This window comes from Oncorhynchus mykiss, chromosome 5, assembly GCF_057628025.1.
Source record: "Oncorhynchus mykiss isolate SJ-2025 chromosome 5, ASM5762802v1, whole genome shotgun sequence".
Lineage (NCBI taxonomy): Eukaryota > Metazoa > Chordata > Actinopteri > Salmoniformes > Salmonidae > Oncorhynchus > Oncorhynchus mykiss.
In genome coordinates this window covers 94,250,874-94,269,609 of record NC_143026.1, presented here as the reverse complement: position 1 = coordinate 94,269,609, position 18,736 = coordinate 94,250,874, and the positions used below count along the sequence as shown (strand labels likewise).

The 18,736-nt window shown below is 45.3% G+C and overlaps 1 protein-coding gene across 5 annotated transcripts in view; it reads right to left on the bottom strand.

Moving 5' to 3' along the window:
- The window catches only part of LOC110523043 (unconventional myosin-VIIb), a 68,979-nt gene extending 50,243 nt beyond the window's left edge, over positions 1-18,736 (bottom strand). For 2 of the 5 annotated variants that reach the window (XM_036978946.2, XM_036978948.2), the window contains exons 1-16: positions 17,678-18,736; positions 17,193-17,235; positions 16,837-16,938; positions 15,310-15,462; positions 12,815-12,999; positions 11,314-11,435; positions 10,955-11,097; positions 10,282-10,395; positions 8,880-9,033; positions 7,681-7,757; positions 6,584-6,703; positions 5,621-5,763; positions 4,527-4,737; positions 3,540-3,675; positions 3,101-3,267; positions 696-839 (exon numbers count right to left, since the gene is read on the bottom strand). In XM_036978946.2, coding sequence (XP_036834841.2) covers positions 696-839; positions 3,101-3,267; positions 3,540-3,675; positions 4,527-4,737; positions 5,621-5,763; positions 6,584-6,703; positions 7,681-7,757; positions 8,880-9,033; positions 10,282-10,395; positions 10,955-11,097; positions 11,314-11,435; positions 12,815-12,999; positions 15,310-15,462; positions 16,837-16,938; positions 17,193-17,210 — 1,989 coding nt within the window. In that variant the 5' untranslated portion in view covers positions 17,211-17,235; positions 17,678-18,736. Of the gene's footprint in view, positions 1-695; positions 840-3,100; positions 3,268-3,539; positions 3,676-4,526; positions 4,738-5,620; positions 5,764-6,583; positions 6,704-7,680; positions 7,758-8,879; positions 9,034-10,236; positions 10,396-10,954; positions 11,098-11,313; positions 11,436-12,814; positions 13,000-15,309; positions 15,463-16,836; positions 16,939-17,192; positions 17,236-17,677 lie in introns of those variants that run through there. The other 3 variants (XM_036978947.2, XM_090236472.1, XM_090236473.1) reach the window with 3 other exon arrangements.

The window sequence follows — 18,736 nt, the reverse complement described above, 5'->3', positions numbered from 1 at the left end:
TGGTGTGGGCGTACCCCAACAACAGAATGGTGTGGGAGTACCCCAACAACAGAATGGTGGGGGAGTACCCCAACAACAGAATGGTGTGGGAATACCCCAACAACAGAATGGTGTGGGAGTACCCCAACATCAGAATGGTGTGGGAGTATCCCAACATCAGAATGGTGTGGGAGTATCCCAACAACAGAATGGTGTGGGAGTATCCCAACAACAGAATGGTGTGGGTGTATCCCAACAACAGAATGGTGTGGGCGTACCCCAACAACAGAATGGTGTGGGAGTATCCCAACAACAGAATGGTGTGGGCATATAATGGTCATTAAAAATATGAATGTGACTAGACCGTTGATTGGCCAGCTCAGTCCGTGAGCCGACATGACATCATGTTCTATGATGAAATAGCAAACATTTTTGAAAACAGTCTGAGATACAAGTTTGAGGTGGGGATTTAGGAGTCTTTTTTTTCTCCAATTTATGTTTTGGCCAGAAATACGAGTATAGGATGAGACAACAACAACATTATCTGGGTACGAGTTAAGAGAATATGAACTTTTAAAAAAGTGTGATTTTTTTTTTTTTACTGGACAGTTACAATGAGTGACAGACATTTCAAAACATCATAATTGATTAAGGTGACTGTACTAAAACCATAGAAGTACACATTATCCCTAATTGAAATAGGACTTCTGACACACCATAGGCTTCTTGAAGTCGTTGGGCTTAATGCAGCGGATGAAGTAGGGCTGGCAGGCGGTCAAGGTCTTCATCAGGGCGTCTAGGGACTGACGGAACTGGCCGCTCAACGTAGGAGCACGCTTCTTAGCATCAACCGTTAGCTGCTGTAGAGAACGAAAGAGAGTGAAATATATCAAGACAGAAATATAAATATATATATATACAGTATACAGAATACACAGTACCAGTCAAATGTTGGGACACGCCTACTCATTCCAGGGTTTTTCTTTATTTGTACTATTTTCTACATTTGTTAGAATAATAGTGAAGATATCAATACTATGAAATAACACATATGGAATCATGTAGCAACCAAAAAAAGTGGTCAACAAATCAAAATATATTTTAGATTTAAGATTCTTCAAAGTAGCCACCCTTTGCCTTGATGCCAGCTTTGCACACTCTTGGCATTCTCTCAACCAGCTTCACGAGGTAGTCACCTGGAATGCATTACAATTAACAGGTGTGCCTTGTTAGAAGTTAATTTGTGGAATTTCTTTCCTTCTTAATGCGTATGAGCCAATCAGTTGTGTTGTGACAAGGTAGGGGTGGTATACAGAAGATAACCCTATTTGGTAAAAGACCAAGTCCATATTATGGCAATAACAGCTCAAATAAGCAAAGAGAAACAACAGTCCATAAATACTTTAAGACATGAAGGTCAGTCAATACGGAACATTTCAAGAACTTTTAAAGTTTCTTCAAGTGCAGTCGCAAAAACCATCAAACGCTATGATGAAACTGGCTCTCATGAGAACCACCACAGGAAAGGAAGACCCAGAGTTGCCTCTGATGCAGAGGATAAGATCATTAGAGTTAACTAACTGCACCTCAGATTGCAGCCCAAATAAATTCTTCACTGATTTCAAGTAAAAGACACATCTCAACAGCAACTGTTCAGAGGAGACTGTGTGAATCAGGTCTTGATGGTTGAATTGCTGCAAAGAAAGCACTACTGAAGGACACCAATAAGAAGAAGAGACTTACTTGGGCCAACAAACACGATCAATGGACATTAGACCAGTGGAAATCTGTCCTTTGGTCTGATGAGTCTACATTTGAGATTTCTGGTTCCAATTGTCGTGTCTTTGTGAGACGCAGAGTAGGTGAACAGAGGATCTCTGCATGTGTGGTTCCCACCGTGAAGCATGGAGGAGGTGGTGTGATAGTGTGGGGTTGCTTTGCTGGTGACACTGTCAGTGATTAATTTAGAAATCAAGGCACACTTGATACGCCATCCCATCTGGTTTGCACTTAGAGGGACTATCATCTGTGTAAGGGCTAGTTGGCCAAGAAAGAGAGTGATGGAGTGCTTGATCAGATGACCTGGCCTCCACAATCACCTGACCTCAACCCAATTGAGATGGTTTGTGATGAGTTGGACAGCAGAGTAAAGGAAAAGCAGACAACAAGTGCTCAGCATATATGGGATTTCCGTCAAGACTGTTGGAAAAGCATTCCAGGTGAAGCTGGTTGAGAGAATGCCAAGAGTGTGAAATGTTGTCATCAAGGCAAAGGGAGTCTACTTTGAAGAATCTAAAATATATAATTATTTGTTTAGCACTTTTTTGGTTACTACAAGAGAGAGAGAAAAACAGAGAGACAGCAACAGAGAGACCGAGACAGAGAGACAGAGAGACAGAGAGAGACAGAGAAACAGAGAGAGAGAGACAGCAACAGAGAGACAGAGACAGAGAGAGAGAGAGACAGAGACCGAGACAGAGAGACAGCAACAGAGAGACCGAGACAGAGAGACAAGAGAGAGAGAGAGACAGAGACCGAGACAGAGAGAGACAGAGACCGAGACCGAGACAGAGAGAGACAGAGACCGAGACAGAGAGAGACAGAGAGACAGCAACAGAGAGACAAGAGAGAGAGAGAGACAGAGACCGAGACAGAGAGACAGAGAGAGTGTATGTATTCTTATGCTACTGTATCTGAGTGACTCTAAAATGTAGCTATTTTAAAGCACATTTCCAGCAATTCTACATGTTTTACCACGAGGCTGAGATTCTAAATATGTTTTACAGTTTAAAAGCAAATTTCCTGATGCCATGTTCTTATGCTACTGTATCCGAGTGACTCAAACATGAAATAAAATCAATGGGTGCCCCATATCATGACATTTTGGGAATTTTTGATTCTCCCTGACTGTCTAGTTTTCACTTTGGGGATTGTTAGTATATATATATACACATTATCCTTTCTACATACTCTATAACTGGTTTTAATCGTTTAAACACTGAAAATAATCGATATAGAGGAACCAATGAAGCAGCTTTGACGCTGGGTATCTGTGTTATATTGATTCTGCTCCAGGGGTTTCCTAGGCCCCTTTCCACGGGGTTCCCAGGGTTCCACTGACCCGTAGAGAGTTCTTGGGAGTGATGGTCATCTTGGGGTTGGCGCTGGCTATCTCGCCATTGGAGGAGAGCTCGTTCTGGAATGCCTGCTTTAGCATCTTATTGGACGATTTCTCCACCAGTTGGATGAGGTCAGTGCTCAGAGCATCTCTGTTCTTCTCAAGGAAACCTAAATAACAACATGAGACTATACTAGTGCTTGTCCCAAATGGCACACTATTCCCTACATAGTGCACTACTTTTGACCAGGGCAAATAGGGAATAGGGTGCCATCTTGGGACGCAGATTACATTATACAGACTTCATAATGATTATATCAAACACAAATAGTGGGCAGGTTGAAATAAGTCAAGTGGATCTCAATCCAACACAGGTACAAACTCTGTCATTACAGTTTAGAGTCTAGCCATACGATGTTTGCGTCTTAATCTTTTGGGATACCTTTTGAATCGTAGTGGACCACCCCGGCGAAATGCTGGATTCCAAACTGGGTGTCATGGTTGTTTTTAGGGGGAACGTAGACATCGCCCTTCCCATGTACCTGGTTCATCTTGTTGATCATGGTAGTATCTGTACCCTAAACAAACAGAGACAGAGACAGAGACAGAGACAGAGACAGAGAGACAGACAGACAGACAGACAGACAGACAGACAGACAGACAGACAGACAGACAGACAGACAGACAACAGAACCCGAAGCGTTAGGACCTTTCCACTTGACCGAGCCAGAACGGCCCATAGCGTAAGAGACTATTTTTTGTTTCTGTAGCTTGAGGCAGCTTGATGTACACGAACATCACCTAGACAGGACGCTAGTCTATCACAGGGCCTCACTCGGAATGTTACTTGCACTTTAGAGCTATGGGTCTCTTCCCTGGCCTATCCACAGGGGCTAATAACATCATAGGCCTTATAATCAGTTGCACGTGAAGTGGGTACTTCAGAGCACAGTGTAATTGGGAAACGGCAACCAAAATAAGTAGTTTAAGCGTCACTGAATTAATTTGCATCACAAATGGCACCCTATTCCCTATATAGTGCACTACTATAGACCAGAACCCTATGGGTCCTATACTAGTGCACTATATAGGGAATATGGAGCCATAGGGTCCTGATCTAAAGTAGTGCACTATATAGGGAATAGGGTGCCATAGGGTCCTGGTCTAAAGTAGTGCACTATGTAGGGAATAGGGTGCCATAGGGTCCTGGTCTAAAGTAGTGCACTATATAGGGAATATGGAGCCATAGGGTCCTGGTCTAAAGTAGTGCACTATATAGGGAATATGGAGCCATAGGGTCCTGGTCTAAAGTAGTGCACTATATAGGGAATACGGAGCCATAGGGTCCTGGTCTATAGTAGTGCACTACATAAGGAATAGGGTGCCATTTGAGACGTGGTTTTTAAAGTACAAGGCGGAGACCAGGTACCTTGGGGAAGTTGCTCTCCTCGTCGATAAGTGCCAGGATGTTAAGAGACTTGTTGGCCAGCACGTCCAGTGTTCTCTGGTTGTCGTTGTAATCGATGTGCTTCCAGACGATGTTCTCGCGGGCGTACTCGTCCTGCTCCAGCTTGAAGACGTGCTTCACAAAGAACTGCTGCAGCTGCTCGTTGGCGAAGTTGATGCACAGCTGCTCAAAACTGTAACGAAACGAGCGAACGACCCACACAATAATCAAAAGATTGGTTCGACACACTTTAGCACGACGACTAAAGTCAAAGGCCGACGTTAGGGAGACTAAAGTCGTGAACTGACAGCTGTGCTGCACGGGTTGCAAAATAGTTGGGAAGAGATTTTCAATGTACCGATTCCATGGCACATGGTTTATGAACCGATATGCAGAACAACGCAGGATTCAAAACCTCTGAGACTATCACAGTGCAGGTGCATTTATACGGAGACTTGATTGCACACAGGTGGATTGTATTTATCATCATTAGTCAGTTAGGTCAACATTGGATCATTCAGAGATCCTCACTGAACTTCTGGAGAGAGTTTGCTGCACTGAAAGTAAAGGGGCTGAATAATTTTGCACGCCCAATTTTTCAGTTTTTGATTTGTTAAAAAAGTTTGAAATATCCAATAAATGTCGTTCCACTTCATGATTGTGTCCCACTTGTTGTTGATTCTTCACAAAAAAATACAGTTTTATATCTTTATGTTTGAAGCCTGAAATGTGGCAAAAGGTCGCAAAGTTCAAGGGGGCCGAATACTTTCGCAAGGCACTGTATATATAGATATATATGGGGGATACGACCATCCCAGCTCTGCAGATTCAGCTGCAAAGAGACAGAGCCATTAGATCATTTGTTATTTGTTAGCTGAAGGATGGGACTGGATGGGATTCAGAGATAGATGTTAGCTGAAGGATGGGATTAAAAACATATAAAATATATCTATTGTAAAATACATTGTGTCAATTTTTTCAAAAAAAATTGGGATTTTTTTGGAAAAGTTAATGGAATTTTGCAACCCTTAATTCCCCCTGTGGGAATGAATGAATTATTTTGTGACGGTACAGACCTGTTTTTGTTGAAGTTCTCAAAGCCAAAGATGTCCAGCAGACCGATAGACTGTCTGACATATTTAGTGTCCTCAGGAGGAGGCTTGAACACAGCCTTGTTGATCTTCCCCACCACCCAGACAAACAGCCTACCATAGATGGCCTGGTGGAATACAGAGCAACAGAGCATAATACTAGCAAACATTATCATACTGTCCTATTTGCATTGTACCCCCCTATTTGTATTGTACATTATCATACATTATCTTAGAGACATAATTATATGCTTGCCAAGCATCAAAGATGATAACGTTTATATTTTTAACTAATGACAGAAAAGGTTCACAAAGAAGAGCGTCTGATTTCAACTCCAGATATATTATGATCTTAGTAGGAGCACATGCAGTCCCCTAGCCTGGTCCCAGGTCTGTTTGTGTTGTCTTGTCAACTCCTATGGTTATTACCTAGCCTGGTCCCAGGTCTGTTTGTGTTGTCTTGTCAACTCCTATGGTTATTACCTAGCCTGGTCCCAGATCAGTTTGTGTCGTCTTGTCAACTCCTATGTTCATTACCTAGCCTGGTCCCAGGTCTGTTTGTGTTGTCTTGTCAACTCCTATGGTTATTACCTAGCCTGGTCCCAGGTCTGTTTGTGTTGTCTTGTCATCTCCTATGGTCATGACCTAGCCTGGTCCCAGATCTGTTTGTGTTATCTTGTCAACTCCTATGTTCATTACCTAGCCTGGTCCCAGATCTGTTTGTGTCGTCTTGTCAACTCCTATGTTCATTACCTAGCCTGGTCCCAGATCTGTTTGTGTCGTCTTGTCAACTCCTATGTTCATTACCTAGCCTGGTCCCAGATCTGTTTGTGTCGTCTTGTCAACTCCTATGGTCACATTACCTAGCCTGGTCCCAGATCAGTTTGTGCCGTCTTGTCATTTCATTGTCACTCAATTTGCCAAGACAAGAAGTGGTACCAGCCTCACCTTGACAAATGCGTCTTTGCCGTCCATGGCCTGGGCTGAGGTGAGAGGTTTGGTCACACTCTCCCTGGAGGTCATGAAGGAACGCTGGGTCAGACTCTTCTCCAGGGCCTTGGGGTCCACCTGAACCACACACAGAGAGGGACATTACAGAGGTCAGTGACAGGTTAGTCTGGAGCCAACAGATATCACGTGATATTCTTGTGTAACCTATCGTATTCCTGAGAACCGAAAGCAGTTTCCGAGGTACGGAGACATCTAGAACGTCTGGGACTGAGGCCTGTGACAGGCTGGGATTGAGGCTAGTGACAGGCTGGGATTGAGGCTAGTGACAGGCTGGGATTGAGGCTAGTGACAGGCTAGGATTGAGGCTAGTGACAGGCTGGGATTGAGGCTAGTGACAGGCTGGGATTGAGGCTAGTGACAGGCTGGGATTGAGGCTAGTGACAGGCTGGGATTGAGGCTAGTGACAGGCTGGGATTGAGGCTAGTGACAGGCTGGGATTGAGGCTAGTGACAGGCTGGGATTGAGGCTAGTGACAGGCTGGGATTGAGGCTAGTGACAGGCTGGGATTGAGGCTAGTGACAGGCTGGGATTGAGGCTAGTGACAGGCTGGGACTGAGGCCTGTGACAGGCTGGGATTGAGACTAGTGACAGACTGGGATTGATGCTAGTGACAGGCTGGGATTGAGGCTAGTGACAGGCTGGGATTGAGGCTAGTGACAGGCTGGGATTGAGGCTAGTGACAGGCTGGGATTGAGGCTAGTGACAGGCTGGGATTGAGGCTAGTGACAGGCTGGGATTGAGGCTAGTGACAGGCTGGGATTGAGGCTAGTGACAGGCTGGGATTGAGGCTAGTGACAGGCTGGGATTGAGGCTAGTGACAGGCTGGGATTGAGGCTAGTGACAGGCTGGGATTGAGGCTAGTGACAGACTGGGATTGAGGCTAGTGACAGGCTGGGATTGAGGCTAGTGACAGGCTGGGACTGAGGCCTGTGACAGGCTGGGATTGAGGCTAGTGACAGGCTGGGATTGAGGCTAGTGACAGGCTGGGATTGAGGCTAGTGACAGGCTGGGATTGAGGTTAGTGACAGGCTCACCTCCAGAAGTTTGACTGCCATGTTGAAATGATGTGACGTCATGATGTCACAGCTCTCCAGATTATTCAAAATGGTGGCTGGAAGGATCAAAGATACCGAAGTCAGTTACAGTAGGTACTTCAACGGCCCAGTGGATTTGACATGCAAAAAAATGTCTTCCTCCCCAACAGCCCCAAACCATGGCTCTATCTCAACTTGTCTTTCCATGATTCCTCACATCCTGTTTTTATCACCTCCTTCTAAACCTTATTATAGTAGTAGGTCCAAGAAGAGATGAGGGGTTGGGGTAAAGTCCCAATACTAGACCAGGAGAGAGGGGTCAGGGGTAAAGTCCCAATACTAGACCAGGATATAGGGTTAAGGGTAAAGTCCCAATCCAAGACCAGGAGAGAGGGGCTGGGGTAAAGTCCCAATACAAGACCAAGAGAGAGGGGTTGGGGTAAAGTCCCAATCCTAGACCAGGAGAGAGGGGTTAGGGTAAAGTCCCAATACTAGACCAGGATAGAGGGGTTAGGGTAAAGTCCCAATCCTAGGGCAGGAGAGAGGGGTTAGGGTAAAGTCCCACTCCTAGGGCATGAGATGCAAGGAATAGGGTGAATAGAGCAAAATTATAAAACTCTCCCTGATCCTGACCTTCAAAGATATAAACCTATGCTCCCTGATCCTGACCTTCAGACATATAACCCTCTCCTCTCCTCCCTGATCCTGATCTTCAAAGATATAAACCTCTCCTCCCTGATCCTGATCTTCAAAGATATAAACCTCTCCTCCCTGATCCTGACCTTCAGACATATAAACCTCTCCTCTCCTCCCTGATCCTGACCTTCAAAGATATAAACCTCTCCTCTCCTCCCTGATCCTGACCTTCAAAGATATAAACCTCTCCTCCCTGATCCTGACCTTCAGACATATAACCCTCTCCTCTCCTCCCTGATCCTGACCTTCAAACATATAAACCTCTCCTCACTGATCCTGACCTTCAAAGATATAAACCTCTCCTCCCTGATCCTGACCTTCAGACATAGAAACCTCTCCTCCCGATCCTGACCTTCAAACATATAAACCTCTCCTCTACTCCCTGATCCTGACCTTCAGACATATAAACCTCTCCTCTACTCCTTGATCCTGACCTTCAGACATATAAACCTCTCCTCTCCTCTCTGATCCTGTCTTTCAAACCTCTCCTCCCTGATCCCGACCTTCAAAGTGGACGTTTCCCAGGTGCAGAATGGCGGCCAGCAGTTTGTTGATCTCCCAGGAGTCATTCTCAGAGAACATCAGGATCTTCATGGCCGAGCGGAAGTGGGCGTACTCCTTAATGTCATCACGCCCATCGCAACTGGTGCAGTTACCCTGACAACGCAGAACGACAACAACCAGGCTCAGAACAAGGATGATACTGATGCATCTGGTCCCCATTTACATCAATGAACAATTATCCATTCACAACTCATACAGAAGCACTGTTCATTTTTATTTCATCTTTATTTTTCTTTGGTGTGAATTTTACCCCCTTTTTCTCCCCAATTTCGTGATATCCAATTGTTTTAGTAGCTACTATCTTGTCTCATCGCTACAACTCCCGTACGGGCTCGGGAGAGACGAAGGTTGAAAACCATGCATCCTCCGATACACAACCCAACCAAGCCGCACTGCTTCTTAACACAGCGCGCATCCAACCCGGAAGCCAGCCACACCAATGTGTCAGAGGAAACACCGTACACCTGGCGACCTTGGTTAGCGCGCACTGTGCCTGGCCCGCCACAGGAGTCGCTGGTGCGCTATGAGACGAGGACATCCTTACCGGCCAAGCCCTCCCTAACCCGGACGACGCTATGTCAATTGTGCGTCGCCCCACAGACCTCCCGGTTGCGGCCGGTTACGACAGAGCCTGGGCGCAAACCCATGGTCTCTGGTGGCACAGCTGGCGATGCAGTACAGCGCCCTTAACCACTGCGCCACCCGGGAGGCCTTAATTTAATCTTTATTTAACTAGCCATAAGGGATTTAAGTTTATTCTATCCCAGGTGTTGGTAGTAGTACCAATGAGGTCCATAAACACAATACATGTAAATACAAACTATTAGCATATACACTGAGTATACCAAACATTAAGAACACCTTCCTAATATTGTGCTGTCCCATGTTGACTCCAACGCTTCCCACAGTTGTGTCAAGTTGGCTGGATGTCCTTTGGGTGGTGGACCATTCTTGATACACACGGGAAACTGTTCAGTGTGAAAAACCCAGCAGCGTTGCAGTTCTTGACACAAACTGGTGCCCCTGGCACCTACTACCATACCCCGTTCAAAGACACTTAAATATTTTGTCTTGCCCATTCACCCCCTGAATGGTACACACACACAATCCATGTCTCTATTGTCTCACAACTTAAAAATCCTTCTTTAACCCGTCTCCTCCCCTTCATCTACACTGATTGAAGTGGATTTAGGTGACATCAATAAGGGATCATAGACTTCACCTGGATTCACCTGGTCAGTCTATGTCATGGAAAGAGCAGGTGTTCATCATGTTTTGTCCACTCTGTGTTGTTACCATGGTGAGGTAGTTGTACTACATAGTCGTGTGTGTGATTGTTACCATGGTGAGGTAGTTGTACTCGGAGGCGTTGCCTAGAGACAGGATCTTCTTCTGTTCAGCTGGCATCCCCATCAACATACAGTAGAAGATGTGGTAGTTCCTCTCCTCAGGGGCCTGACAAACAAACACAATCTCAACACACAGAACACACTACCTCTCCTCAGGGGCCTGATAAACAAACACCCCTTTAATTGTCACACCCCTTTAACTGTAACACCCCTTTAACTGTAACACCCCTTTAATTGTCACACCCCTTTAACTGTAACACCCCTTTAATTGTCACACCCCTTTAACTGTAACACCCCTTTAATTGTCACACCCCTTTAACTGTAACACCCCTTTAATTGTCACACCCCTTTAATTGTCACACCCCTTTAATTGTCACACCCCTTTAATTGTCACACCCCTTTATTTGACACACCCCTTTAATTGTAACACCCCTTTAATTGTAACACCCCCTTTAATTGTCACACCCCTTTAATTGTCACCCCCTCTTTAATTGTCACACCCCTTTAATTGTAACACCCCTTTAATTGTCACACCCCTTTAATTGACACACCCCTTTAATTGTAACACCCCTTTAATTGTCACACCCCTTTAATTGTAACACATATTTATTGACATTCTCTCATGGATGTACATGTATGTATGGATGTAAATCCATGTCTCCTACCTGTCTGCAGACACGAGACTTCTCCAAGAGGTACTGTTCTATCTTAGCCCCTTCGATGGCCCCGCCCTTAGTGAAGTTAATGTCTATGTACTTCCCAAAACGACTGGAGTTGTCATTGCGGATGGTTTTGGCATTGCCAAAGGCTGAAAGAATAAGCAGAAGTTAAAATATGTTTGTAAGGTGGTGAAAAAAATATAATAAAAATGTAATTATAAAGGGACCACAGGTCCACAGGGAGAACAGATTGAAATCACATTCATTGATTATTCTGGTGCAAGAAGATCCAAGCCTGATGAACGCATGAATCAATCAAATCAAATCAAATCAAATGCTCTTTACACCAGCCCCAAAGCCTTTACCCTCCAGTATAGGGTTAGCCTCCAGAATCTGTTGTTCTATCCAGGAGTGTTGTCCGCTGACAGCAGCTAGGAACTGCAGCATTAACTTGGTGCTCTCGGTCTTTCCCGCTCCAGACTCGCCACTGAAACACACAGGGAACATTGTTTTTTTAAAAGGCTATTACAGTCTAAATGTACTCTTCTAGTTGATTGTATCATGGTGCATGGTCCCACACACACAGGGAAGAGTCTAAATGTACTCTTCTAGTTGATTTTATCATGGTGCATGGCCCCACACACACAGGGAACAGTCTAAATGTACTCTTCTAGTTGATTTTATCATGGTGCATGGTCCCACACACACAGGGAAGAGTCTAAATGTACTCTTCTAGTTGATTTTATCATGGTGCATGGCCCCACACACACAGGGAAGAGTCTAAATGTACTCTTCTAGTTGATTTTATCATGGTGCATGGCCCCACACACACAGGGAACAGTCTAAATGTACTCTTCTAGTTGATTTTATCATGGTGCATGGCCCCACACACACAGGGAACAGTCTAAATGTACTCTTCTAGTTGATTTTATCATGGTGCATGGTCCCACACACACAGGGAACAGTCTAAATGTACTCTTCTAGGTGATTTTATCATGGTGCATGGCCCCACACACACAGTGGCAACAAAAAAAACGTGTTGAATCAAAAAGTTGTTTCCACTTCAATTTTCCACCAAAGAAAATCAATATGAGGACGTTTGAATCAATGTTGAAAACTGATTGCATTTCATTTTTTGTTGTTGTTTTCAGTGGCGACCCGTCATTCTCAACTACCTGGTTAAATAAAGGTTACATTTAAAAATATTCAGGGCAGGTGGGGCAGATTATAAATATTATTATTAATTTATTTTTGTCGGGGGGGGCTTTATTGCATGTTATTTTGGCATACGTGTCACATATCAGTTTGCAAACAATGTAAACAAATATATACATGTCATTGAGTTAATAAAGCTGCATACAAACACAGACTCTGTTTTCTTGAGTGAGGCAGTTCTGTTGGGACACTAACAGTTTGTCACCGTTACAGAGCAATTCATGTGTTGTGCAGTGGCTTTGCTGACATGCATCCTTCTTTGTTGTTGTTGTTTTCCCCCAACAAGATCGACGTGCTAAAACCGCCACGGGTTGTTTTAAGGCTACATCAACTTTTGACCTAAACCCAATGACCTGTTACGTGTTTTTGTTATTGATTTCACCTTGAAATCAAGTTAGTTGACAACTCCACCAAATCTAGTTGAACTGATGTGTGTATACAACCTCCCTCTCCTCCCCCTCTCACCCATCTGCCCCCTCTCACCCCTCCCTCCTCTCCTCCCTCTCCTCCCTCTCCCTCCTCTCCTCCCTCCCTCCTTCCTCCCCCTACCTCTCCTCCCCCCTCCTCCCCTTCCTCCTCCCCTCCCTCCCTCCCCCTCCCTCCCTCCCCCTCCCTCCCTCCCTCCCTCCCTCCCTCTCCCCCCTCTCCGACCTGATGACACAGCACTGGTCCTTCTTGTTGCGTCTCATGTTGAAGAAGCAGCTGTCTGCGATGGCGAACACGTGTGGCGGCAGCTCTCCCAGCCGGCGGTCCGTGTACAGATGCACCTGCTCTGTAGTATAGAGAGGCAGCAGCTGGTACGGGTTCACCGCCACCAGAATGGAGCCTGTGTAAGTCTAGACACAACACAGAGAGAGAGGAACGTTGCGGCTGTCACACACGCAGTGGTACTGAGATGGGTGATGTGAGTGTCTGTTATTGTGTGAGAATGAGAGAGATGTTGTCCGTCAGAACGCGGCACCACTGATGAAAAGAGCGTGTGTCCAACAACACCATTCCATTAAAACAACATTGAGTAACGCTACAGTATAACCCTTAGTCTCGCTTGCCTGAGAAAGAGGCTATACAACCTCCTCCAGCCAGGACACAGCGCAGAGAGGCTACTCAGTCAAGGAAGTGTTTATGATTTACTGTCCAGATACCATGACAACCAGACAACCAATGGTTTGACATTTAAAGGCCCAGTGCAGTCAGAATTCATTTTTTTTTTTTTTATCTGTGTTTTATCTCATATTGTACAACAGCTTTTTTAAAATTTATTTTTTTATCAGTGTTATTTCCTGACAGTTGCTGGTTGAAAATACAATCTACACTGGACCTTCTAATCAGCAGGTCTGCATGAGGGCGGGAGTCTCGGCTATCCATGGCGACGTCACCAGGCACTAAATTGACTCATTGACCAATAATATCGACAGTTCCAAACCTCTCTGCCAATAACAGCTAGTTTTCAGTTTCCCCCTCCCCCCTCCCACTCAGACCATTCCCAGACAGTCCTAGCAAAAGTCTTGGTTGAAAAATAGTTTTTTTTGTGTTTGTTGCCCATTTCAATAGAAATCTATTACGGTAAAGTAAGAAATGATTTGATAATTGAAATAAAAACATTTGCATTGGGTCTTTTTTATTACCCAGTTATGATACTAAAACCTACTATCTATAAGGTTAGAAAGTCACTGCAATGCGTTTGGTGTTCAGAAGCCACATCACATTTCATGTTTGCAACGTTATATAAAATATCAAACCAAACATCGTCCCCTGTTTTCTATATTTCAAACAAGTCCTGATTCATGAAAGCAAGCAGACAAACAGTGGTTTAGGGTGTTGGCAGCTTGGCAGGGCAACACTGGAACGTTCTCATTCAACACATAAGAGGAACATTAGTCTCTATGGAGACAAACACCAGTGTGATTATCCTAACTACAGGGCAAAGTCTATCTATCTGTCACAGACAGAGCATTCACTTCAGCCAGAGAGGAATACTGTGCTGAGTCTCCATTAGAGCCTAAACCACCAGTCATCATGAACAAACTAGTTTTATATAATTGATTGTGAATGGGGTTCTTTTTAACCAAGAAGATGACAGTTGAGTCTTTGCATAATGTTTGATCACTTATGATCAGTGGTCTGTCAATAAAAACACATGTGGTTCTACCTGACTCTACCAGACTCTACCCGGTTCTACCAGACTCTACCCGGTTCTACCAGACTCTACCCGATTCTACCAGACTCTACCTGGTTCTATCAGACTCTACCAGACTCTACCTGGTTCTACCAGACTATACCTGCTTCTACCAGACTCTACCTGGTTCTTCCAGACTCCACATAGTTCTACCAGACTCCACCTGACTCTACCCGGTTCTACCAGGTTCTACCAGACTCTACCCGGTTCTACCAGACTCTGCCTGGTTTAACCAAACTCTACCTGACTCTACCTGGTTTAACCAAACTCTACCAGGCTCTACCAGGTTCTCCCTGGTTCTACCAGACTCTACCCGGTTCTACCAAACTCTACATGACTCTACCAGACTCTACCCGGTTCTACCCGACTCTACCCGACTCTACCTGGTTTAACTGAACTCTACCTGGTTCTACCCGACTCTACCTGGTTTAACCGAACTCTACCCGACTCTACCTGGTTCTACCCGACTCTACCTGGTTCTACCAGACTCTACCCGGTTCTACCCGACTCTACCTGGTTTAACCGAACTCTACCTGACTCTACCTGGTTTAACCAAACTCTACCAGACTCTACCTGGTTCTCCCTGGTTCTACCAGACTCTACCCGGTTCTCCCTGATCTACCAGACTCTACCTGTTTCTCCCTGGTTCTACCAGACTCTACCCGGTTCTCCCTGATCTACCAGACTCTACCTGGTTCTCCCTGGTTCTACCAGACTCTACCCGGTTCTACCAGACTCTACCTGGTTCTACCCGACTCTACCTGGTTTAACCAAACTCTACCTGACTCTACCTGGTTCTACCTGACTTTACCTGACTCTACCTGGTTCTACCTTTCACACATCTCAGCTGGGAGGGGGGGGGGAATGATTGTTTTAAGAACTTAGCAGGGTGGATTACAGATACAATGAAATGAATAGGGACTAAATAATTGACATAGTACACCACAATATATGTATGTAATATACTAACATAGATGATCCCGTCCTTGTGTCGGACCAGGAGGTTCCTGAGGAGCCCGGCCTCGTTGAGGTCTCCCAGTCTGATCATGTCGTCCACTCCATTAACAGACGTAGGGTGCATGGGCCGGAATCCTTCCTCTTTCTTCTTGTTGATCTCATGCTCCTGCAACGATCAATGACACTATCACAATATATCACAATATATCACAATATCAGGAGAAATATTTCAATCTGAGGCTAAAGATTTCACCGACACAAAAAAATCAAAAAAACATCCAGCTCTTCATTTCACTTCAAATAACACAAAAAAATACTAAATAAATGTCCTCATGAGAAGTTATTGGTGGTTCAAGGCAAAATAGTAAACAGAAACACGCCCAAAAAGAGGACATTACACGTAACAATATTTCACAAAATCATTCAGGTGTACAGGACAGGTACAGTACCTTCCAGTAGACAGTTAGGAGGTACAGGTAGATATTGGACAGGTAACTAGGTACAGTACCTTCCAGTAGACAGTTAGGAGGTACAGGTAGATATTGGACAGGTAACTAGGTACAGTACCTTCCAGTAGACAGTTAGGAGGTACAGGTAGATATTGGACAGGTAACTAGGTACAGTACCTTCCAGTAGACAGTTAGGAGGTACAGGTAGATATTGGACAGGTAACTAGGTACAGTACCTTCCAGTAGACAGTTAGGAGGTACAGGTAGATATTGGACAGGTAACTAGGTACCTTCCAGTAGACAGTTAGGAGGTACAGGTAGATATTGGACAGGTAACTAGGTACAGTACCTTCCAGTAGACAGTTAGGAGGTACAGGTAGATATTGGACAGGTAACTAGGTACAGTACCTTCCAGTAGACAGTTAGGAGGTACAGGTAGATATTGGACAGGTAACTAGGTACCTTCCAGTAGACAGTTAGGAGGTACAGGTAGGTATTGGACAGGTAACTAGGTACAGTACCTTCCAGTAGACAGTTAGGAGGTACAGGTAGGTATTGGACAGGTAACTAGGTACCTTCCAGTAGACAGTTAGGAGGTACAGGTAGGTATTGGACAGGTAACTAGGTACCTTCCAGTAGACAGTTAGGAGGTACAGGTAGGTATTGGACAGGTAACTATGTACAGTACCTTCCAGTAGACAGTTAGGAGGTACAGGTAGATATTGGACAGGTAACTAGGTACAGTACCTTCCAGTAGACAGTTAGGAGGTACAGGTAGATATTGGACAGGTAACTAGGTACAGTACCTTCCAGTAGACAGTTAGGAGGTACAGGTAGATATTGGACAGGTAACTAGGTACAGTACCTTCCAGTAGACAGTTAGGAGGTACAGGTAGGTATTGGACAGGTAACTAGGTACCTTCCAGTAGACAGTTAGGAGGTACAGGTAGGTATTGGACAGGTAACTAGGTACCTTCCAGTAGACAGTTAGGAGGTACAGGTAGGTATTGGACAGGTAACTAGGTACAGTACCTTCCAGTAGACAGTTAGGAGGTACAGGTAGGTATTGGACAGGTAACTAGGTACAGTACCTTTCCTTCATCATCGAAGAGCTGCAGCTTTCCAGTGTCGGTCAGCTTGACCTCAGCTCCGATGGCCACTCCCTGCCCGGAGTCTACCCACACCCATTCACCCTGAGGGGGGGGTGGACATAGTCAGTACTAAGAATACTGGACTACATACTGAGATAAAACTATGGAAAATTCAACCTACACAGACATGCTATGAAAGACATTGCTTCTTTGAACTATTCTCCCGAAATAATGTTTAAATTCAGTCTGTGACATATTTTCTGTCAAAGACAATGTTGAGGATAGATCCTGTTACTAATCATACAAGCTCATCTCAAACATGTTGTACGAGAAGAGTACGGTAATAGGTATCTTACCTTCCTCAAAACCACCATGATTAAAAAATGTCTTGTCTCCAATCTATAGATTTAGAGAGAAAAGGTGTGTATGAATCCATATCGTATGGAAAGTGCACTACGAAGTGCACTACGTTGGGCCCTGGTCAAAATGTATTGCACTATCCTGGGAATAGTGTGACATTTTGGATACAGACAATATATCAGTGGTATAAAATGGCTGCCATGTCAGCCAAGACCACTCCCTTTTTACAGTAAAACAATATTGACACATTGTGACAGCTGATGGTTAAGGCCTTGTGATTCCTGCTCCAATAAATTTAATTTAAGTTTAGGTTTCAATGTCTCGTATGAAATCAAATGATTCAATAGAATCTGAATCCCATTTAAATCCCATTAAGAATCAAATCCCATTTAAATCCCATTAAGAATCAAATCCCATTTAAATCCCATTAAGTTAAGACAATTACGGTTCAAACCACCCACTACAGCAGCCCATGTCTTACCTGTAGAGGTTATATTGCTGTAGAGGTCTATTAGAAAGCTCTCCCTGGTCCTGTAGACAGTTCAGTCCTCAGCCACCGTCTGTCCTGTCCAGTCCACCAAGAGAAATAAAAGAGACAGTACTGTGAACCAGGAAACAGGAGGACAGTGAGCTATGCCAACACAGCACAGACAGCACCCCTTTATGGCCTGAAGACTTTGATCTCAGACACCCAGCACAGGAAATAATCAGGGCAGTTACAGTCAACGCATGGCAGGTAGGTCCAGTGGAGGTAACACCCAGCACAGTTACCCTGACGGGAAGGTCCATCCCGAGGAAGGCCTAACCCGAGGAAGGCCTAACCCGAGGAAGGTCTAACCCGAGGATGGCCTAACCAGAGGAAGGCCTAACCCGAGGAAGGCCTAACCCGAGGAAGGCCTAACCCGAGGAAAGCCTAACCCGAGGAAGGCCTAACCCGAGGAAAAGCCTAACCCGAGGAAAGCCTAACCCGAGGAAAGCCTAAACCGAGGAAGGCCTAACCCGAGGAAGGCCCAACCCGAGGAAGGCCCAACCCGAGGAAGGCCCAACCCGAGGAAGGCCTAACCCGAGGAAGGCCTAACCCGAGGAAAGCCTAACCCGAGGAAGGCCTAACCCGAGGAAGGCCTAACCCGAGGAAGGTCCATCCCGAGAAAGGCCTAACCCGAGGAAGACCTAACCCGAGGAAGACCTAACCCGAGGAAGGCCTAACCCGAGGAAGGCCTAACCCGAGGAAAGCCTAACCCGAGGAAGAACTAACCCGAGGAAGGCCTAACCCGAGGAAGGCCTAACCCGAGGAAGGCCTAACCCGAGGAAAGCCTAACCCGAGGAAGGCCTAACCCGAGGAAGGCCTAACCCGAGGAAGGCCTAACCCGAGGAAGGCCTAATCCGAGGAAAGCCTAACCCGAGGAAGAACTAACCCGAGGAAGGCCTAACCCGAGGAAAGCCTAACCCGAGGAAGGCCTAACCCGAGGAAGGCCTAACCCGAGGAAAGCCTAACCCGAGGAAGGCCTAACCCGAGGAAGGCCTAACCCGAGGAAGGCCT